Source organism: Buceros rhinoceros, unplaced genomic scaffold (genome assembly GCF_000710305.1).
Source record: "Buceros rhinoceros silvestris isolate BGI_N320 unplaced genomic scaffold, ASM71030v1 scaffold4542, whole genome shotgun sequence".
Lineage (NCBI taxonomy): Eukaryota > Metazoa > Chordata > Aves > Bucerotiformes > Bucerotidae > Buceros > Buceros rhinoceros.
In genome coordinates this window covers 18,208-25,007 of record NW_010398199.1, presented here as the reverse complement: position 1 = coordinate 25,007, position 6,800 = coordinate 18,208, and the positions used below count along the sequence as shown (strand labels likewise).

Sequence of the window (6,800 nt, the reverse complement as noted above, 5' to 3'; positions counted from 1 at the left end):
CCTGCTGCCTCGATCAAAACTGAAATGACAAACACTGAGTGAGTGAGTTAGAGTCCACTTCTTTCAGCTGTCATGCGTTCTGCCTCGTGTCTATCTGATTTCAGTATCAGCCCAGGGTGATGAAAGCGGCACTGAGGCTCGCGTACCGCACCAGTGAAGAAAACTGAACCTTGCATCCTGCCTCTGCCTGACCCACTGCCATGTGCTTCAGCACGCTGCGGGCTTGGTGACTGTACACCAACAACTAAAATGACAGTTGTTTGCTTGTCCAGTGGGAGTAACAAAAAATGCTGAGGCTGCTTTCTTTCTCTTGATGGAAACTATAAATAGCTACTTCCCCGAATTATTTTCTTGTTCTTAGGGTAGAATATATGTGCAGCTCAGAAGTCACATCTAACGCTTCCACCGTCTTGTCCTTTGTTCACTGCAGCTGAATGAAATGATAACCAACCCGACTGAAGGCCAGTTCTGGCAGGTGGACCACATCAAGCCCGTTTACAGCGGAGGAGGACAGTGCTCCCTGGAAAACCTCCAGACTCTGTGTACGATCTGTCACCGAGAGGTCAGTACTGCGGGGCCAGAGATCCTCACCCTCCCGCGGAGAAGTACTGGGCGCTGCGCACCAGCCTGGTATTTCCTATCGCAGAAGTACTCTGGGCACAGGCACCCCAGGAGGTAACGTAGCCTGGCCTTGGGCTCAGAGCAGTTGCTCACCACCACTGTGCAGCATGGCAGCATCTCACCCTGTGTGCCATGGGGATGCCCCAGGCGGGCAGGGCTGCCCCTCCTTGCGGCAGCAGCAGATTGTCCTTGGGTGCCTCCTCAGCCCTGTTGTCTCCAGCTGACCAAGCCCTGAGCTCCCAGCCTCTCCCTCCCATACCGTGACAGAGGAAAGGTGGCATTAAACCGTTACAGCAGTTTCCTCGGGATTTGGGAAGATGGCACCTCAATAAACATTTCCATTTTATGACATGGTCTGTGCAGGGTTAGACTGATGTTCAAGGGTGGGCCTGTGCTTTCCCCCGAGCACGCTGTGCCCAGTAACAATGGTTACTGACAGACCCCTCTGTCTTATTTGCAGAGAACTGCAAAACAGGCCAAGGAAAGAAGCCAGATGAGGAGACGCTCTTTAGCTACCAAGTACGGCTGTGATATCACCAAATTTTTTGTGAAGATGTAAAATGCAAAATACATCCGGCTACATCGTAACTCCGAAACCAGTGCAGTTAGTTACACAGCCTTCAGGCACCCATTTAAAGAGAGGTCTTTGTAGTTCCTTGGTAGAGGGAGGAAAATGCAGAATTAAAGACAAGAAATCATTTATAAAGACTGTTAGTCTTGCAGCATCCAGCTGTGCTGGGGACATTATGGCCCAGGAAGATACCTTAGTTTAAATCCTTTTCTTCGTTCACGTATCAAGATTGCTGGAGAAAACACAGGCTCTCACAGCTGTTAAAACAAAAATAGCACAAGTGAGTGATGTGTCTCTTCTAGAACTGTGGAAAGCCCTGCTGCTGGCACTGACATAGAGGAGCTGGGTATGTAGAATTGATCGCTATTTTAAACCAGCCTGTATTAAAGATTTATTCAAGATAAAGAACAACAGACAGTACCAATGATTTCAGCACAGGAAGCTTCTGGGAAATGCCACAGTCATTCTCCCGATCAAGACTGCAGAGATGCTGCTTACTTTGGGCTGGTTACATGGCTTTTCTTTACGGTTACTTTAAATAAATACACTTTGTTTTCCTCGGTGATTTTTTTTTATGCTCTGTCTCTGCTGTAAAGCACATCCCTACAGTACACACCTGGTTTTGAAAGTACATGACTGTAATTTTGAGTAAGCCTAGTTAAAATAAGCTGAAAAGCTTTCTGGGTTACCCCTATGAGAAAAATGCTTAAAGTAGGAAACTTTAAGCACAGGAATCAAGGATTATCAGGGAAGAAGCTTAAGTTAAAGATTACTTATTCAGTAATTAGCCCAGTGCACTTTCTTTTAAAGAAGCCAGGGAGTTAAACAACAGCTAAATTGGTCCCTGTCTTCTCATCCCTTTCACCAAACCAAAACACAAACAGCCTGGAAAACAAATGCTGTGACAAGACTTTCTCTCAAGAAAAGTAGCTCTTCTTTGTCCTGAAAAATGTCTTTCTACTTGCCACAGGTTGATGAGGATAACACCTGAGACAGATCTGAACTTTGTATACTTCATGCAGTCACCACCAAGGCTGTTCCTAGGTCAGATTACACAAGGGTGGCATCTAAGAAGGGTTTTGACAAAACCATAACTGGTACCCAACGAAGGCTGAGAGCAAAGATTTATTCAGATTTATGAGTAACATCAACAATAGTGTAACTGTACATTTCATGGTGTGGAATAACACTGATCTTCTGCTGATTCTCTTTAACACACACGATGATCACTGTAAAGCAACGTTGGCACGTACACGTCATGGTGGCTGCGGGATACCCGCTGGGGTTCGCCTACAGCAGGGCTGGATTGTTTCCTCCGGTCAGACCAGACCAGTCTGCATTCAGACCATCTCTGTACACACCAGCAAGCTGCCTGCAGTGGAACACCTCACACAGCTTTGGCCCCTGCACCCAGGGAAGGAGAGAAAGTACCGCAAATGGTCCGTGATCCCCTGGGGCTGTCAGGCATACTGTGCCATTACAGCCCCAAATGTCTTTATTTCTGTGGGGAGAAGCATCCAAGACAAGATCTTTTTGGACAACTGCAATGCTGGGAGAGTCCAGCATGAACTAGTGGGTATTGCATACTTCAAATAAAAAGAAGGGTATTTTAGAAATATTTGTAACTTAGTGATTAACCAAAAAATATTGAACTCCACATCTATGATTATCAATAAAATCAATATAAGTAGACCAACGTCACTTGATAAAGTCTGATTAAGAGCTGTAGAGCAGCAGCCCATTCTGCATGAATCCCAACGTGATGTATTTGCATACAGCTCGTCCATGTCCATTATTAAACAAGCTAATGCAAAAAACAAAGCCACAAAACATACGCTGCCTTTGGACAGAGTGCTAAACTGCCTTCCCCAAGAGCCAACAAATTACTTGTGAAGCCACTCCAAACCTCCGTGGCTGACAGTCCTGCTCTGTCCTTGGGAGCGTGACACACCATCGCTAGTGACAGCATGTTGTCTCCTCGCCCACGCCAGTCAGTCCGTAAGGTGAACCTTCCCTTAGGAAAATGAACAGCAGTGCCACTTGTGAAGACACACAAGATATAACGCAGCTGGTTACATCAGAAGAATGTTGTATCTGCTGAAAAGGCACCTGCCAGTCGAAAGTCTTCCTTTGTCAGCACGCTGTACATGCGCTGGGGCAGTGGCTTGGAGTAAGGAGCGGGACGGGGGACAGTTGTGCGCAAAATCACTTCACGACCTGTGGGCGGTGGGAAATCTGAAACGGTGCCCGTGTTGAGTCTTCGCTCCTCTGGCGAACACGATCTCCTCGATTCTTCGTCAAGTGGAGGCACTGCAGAAACCTTCAATAAGAGCAGAGGTGTAACTACAGAGCCAGCTGTTTCTTAACACTGGGACTGAGAAAATATGTCTTTAGAGGAACAGAGGAAGGTTAGAAATGGAAACCAAAAGGCTTTATGTGAACAGAGAACAAGACACTAATGGGATGTCAGGAAATAAACTCCACACAGTCAAATGGAAGAACCTTCATGTATGGACGGTGAACCTCAGCCTAGATTAAGCTCCTGATTTCTCGGCAGTGCGAAGCAAGGGTTCTGACTAAACAAAACACCCCTTCTCAAGCAGAGCTCTCTCCTCAGCTCTCTGTGGCTATGCAAGGCCAAACCTGCCTCCTTTTAGAAATAACCAGCGCTACTGCTGGAGTCTTGACAAATAGTCACCTGCCTTTTCAAACTCAAACCACTGCTTGGATACGTGCTTCCACAGCCAGAGAGGGGCTTGCCGAAATGCCACTGCAGAGCGAGTGAGACTGTGCACTCTCCATGGGCGCTCACTGCCTCAGAGCCAGCAAGCAGCGGCGCTGCAGTCTGAATTCCGGAAGAAGGGCTGGGTGCTGCAGTGATCCCCGCAAACACACCTCATTACATACACATATACACCCCAGTCCCCCACGGGGTCCTAATTTCAGTGTACGCGGCTCAAGCTTATCAGCGTCACTGAGGTGTAGCAGAACCCACCGGACAACCCTTGTGGACCCTCTTGGCTGCTGCGCTGCCCCTCTGCTCCCCCTCTCTCCCACACATGCCCCAGGAGCAGGGACCGGGGACCTCTCAGCTCTGCGGCCTGTCCCATGGGAGGAGTCCCTCGGGACAGGCTCCACTTGGTCCCACAAGAACAGTTCTAGGAAATCAACAGAGAGGATGGTCCCTGCGCTACACTTCACGCAGCTACCCCAGTTCTTCCCCAAACCTCTCTGTATCTCTGTCCAAAAAGTTCACTAGTTCCAGTAAGTTCTGGTACCTAGATGGTGACATTCAGGTATTGTCCATCTCTACCTGACCCCCCAGAACACCTGGCTGTTCAACAAACAAAACACAGTGACAGCAACACAGAAGAATATAAAGGCAAGGCCACATATTTCGGCATCAGAAAATGTTAATATTCTCTTGATGGAATTGTTTGGTTTGGGTTTTTTTGGTTGGTTGGTTTGGGTTTTTTTAAGACTTCTCTATCTTTTTCACTACCTCTTAGGCTCTAAAAACAAAGTCTGTGAATGAGGAAAAACCAAACGCAAAATTATTTTTATACTCAATATGTGAACAACAGTACAAACTGAATCAGGCTGCCATACTATAGCTACCAAAAGGTTCAACTCTATGGAGCTAGGCAAGATGAGTGGGAAACGAGGGACAAAGTTGGTTACCTCATCAGAAGATTCAGTCAGCTTGGAAAGGGATGAGAAAAGAACCAGTGATGAAAGACAGAAACAAAGGCAAGTCAGAGGTGACTTACAAGAGGTTAGGAGATTGCAGGTTTAAGAGACATCATGCACAGTACTTCCAAAAACATGCATTTGCTATCACGATTCTCCTCAGAAAACTTGAAAACACACCACCACATTTTACACAACTCAGAGGGGAGCCCAGGATCAAACCTAATGAACGAGGAAGTCACTGCACTGCTATTCACCAAATAGCCCTCTGCTGAAACAGTTCATGGTAGATTCAGCATCGGGGGTTTTGTAGCAAGTTAGCTCCTGTCCCACTAAGAAGTCTTAATTAACAGTGACCAGTGACTAGCGGCAAGTACCTGTAACCTGGCTTTAGTTACTGGCGTTTCAAAAGAAACAAAAGCCCAGAAATTTACACTCATCTTTATCGAACTTCAATGCTAGAAACTCTTACTGAGCTTTAAAAACATAATGCCTCGTTATTAAGGCGGCAAGCGCAGATGCTTGCACACGCACACAACCCTGGGCTTTACAGGGAAGTCCTTAGGGCTGGTTGATGTGTCGAGGTTTTCCCTAGACTGGAAGGGGAAGTGTTCTTTCTGATTTCATTTCTCACTCTGTTTGCAGAATGGTCCTTCCTATGCCGAGTTGCAAAATACAGATTATTATAAAAGCATCCGTACCTTAGAAGTGCGTAGTACCCAGTGACAGCATTTTTACAGCAGTGATTTCCAAATGCGAGTTCAGGCTCTAAGATGTCTGTGATACTGTCTTACTACCTTGATACTACCGCTGTAGTTAAATTTGAGTTACATAATTTGATGCTATGAAGAGGTGTAACTCAGACAGAAACTAAGACCAACTGCACTCCAAGGAGTTTGGAAATAATACCTTGAGGGTAATTATTCAAAGACTGCTTTAGAGAAAAAGGGGATGTTTACACCAATATAGGCTGGGTAGGGGTTTCCACAACACACACGCGACACTGGCAGTAAGTAAACTGAATGTAGAGTTGTACTGGGAAAGAACGGAAACTTTTCCTAAGCTCACCGATTTCCACAGAAGAAATCTCGAGTATTCCAAGTATAAGCCTCAGTCTAAAAAGTTACTCCCTCTAAAATAGTTAATATTGCAATGTGTTTCCCACCATTCCTACCTGAAACGATCCATACACTTCACTGTTCTTGCTGTGGTGTTGCATATCTCGTGCAACTTGAATGAAGCAGAAATTTGTGCCATAATAGCGGTACTGATGCTACCATCTGACACCTCTATCTACCCAGGCTTTCACTGTTTCACGTCCCAGGTCACCTACCCTACTTTCACCTTGCAAGGTTCTGGTATTGCCAAAATCATGTTGAACATCACAAAAAAACCTGAAGCACGTTTAGGACAACGGATGCATAAACACAGACAAAAATCAGCTAGCATCACATGGCAAGTCATCCTGCTTACACGGGAAGTGTCTGCAGAGCGATCAAGAGTTCTCTCTTACCCTCTGAGCGTTCACAAACAGCTTGTGAATTATGCTACCAGCCGGTCCTCTTCCTGCACCGATCACTGACACTTCTGGCTGCTCCAGGAGACAGTTTACGAATCTGGTGGCACAAGTGATTGAAAAGGAAGGAGGAATGTTTAATTCTCAGCTGTATTCAGTTTGGTAGTCTAAACCCACAACCGTTTCCTGTGAGGAGTTCTCCACCCTGCATCATTTGCACAGAGCAAGAACTGGCAGATGCTCTCCGTTTTCTGTTCTAGAAGTGTAAAGAAAAAAACCTGTTTCTCAGCACCTCACTGAAACCTCTTCATCCCTTTAGTCTTTAAAGTAGAGGAAAAGGAATAACACACACACCGCCCCCTTAGCCTTCAGCTGTTCCCTCCTACCCTGTCACTCTTTCCT

The 6,800-nt window shown here is 46.2% G+C and overlaps 2 protein-coding genes across 2 annotated transcripts in view; one reads left to right on the top strand and one right to left on the bottom strand.

Annotated features, from left to right (window-relative positions):
• ZRANB3 (zinc finger, RAN-binding domain containing 3) overlaps window positions 1–1,180 on the top strand; it is a 41,982-nt gene extending 40,802 nt beyond the window's left edge. The window contains exons 19-20 of the mRNA XM_010130995.1: window positions 431–562; window positions 1,082–1,180. Coding sequence (XP_010129297.1) covers window positions 431–562; window positions 1,082–1,180 — 231 coding nt within the window. The remainder of the gene's footprint in view (window positions 1–430; window positions 563–1,081) is intronic.
• A 2,089-nt stretch (window positions 1,181–3,269) lies between these two features.
• RAB3GAP1 (RAB3 GTPase activating protein subunit 1 (catalytic)) overlaps window positions 3,270–6,800 on the bottom strand; it is a gene marked incomplete at its 5' end in the record, with an annotated part of 21,066 nt that continues 17,535 nt past the window's right edge. The window contains 3 exons of the mRNA XM_010130996.1: window positions 3,270–3,512; window positions 4,874–4,894; window positions 6,396–6,498. Of these exons, the coding sequence (XP_010129298.1) occupies window positions 3,270–3,512; window positions 4,874–4,894; window positions 6,396–6,498 (367 nt within the window). The remainder of the gene's footprint in view (window positions 3,513–4,873; window positions 4,895–6,395; window positions 6,499–6,800) is intronic.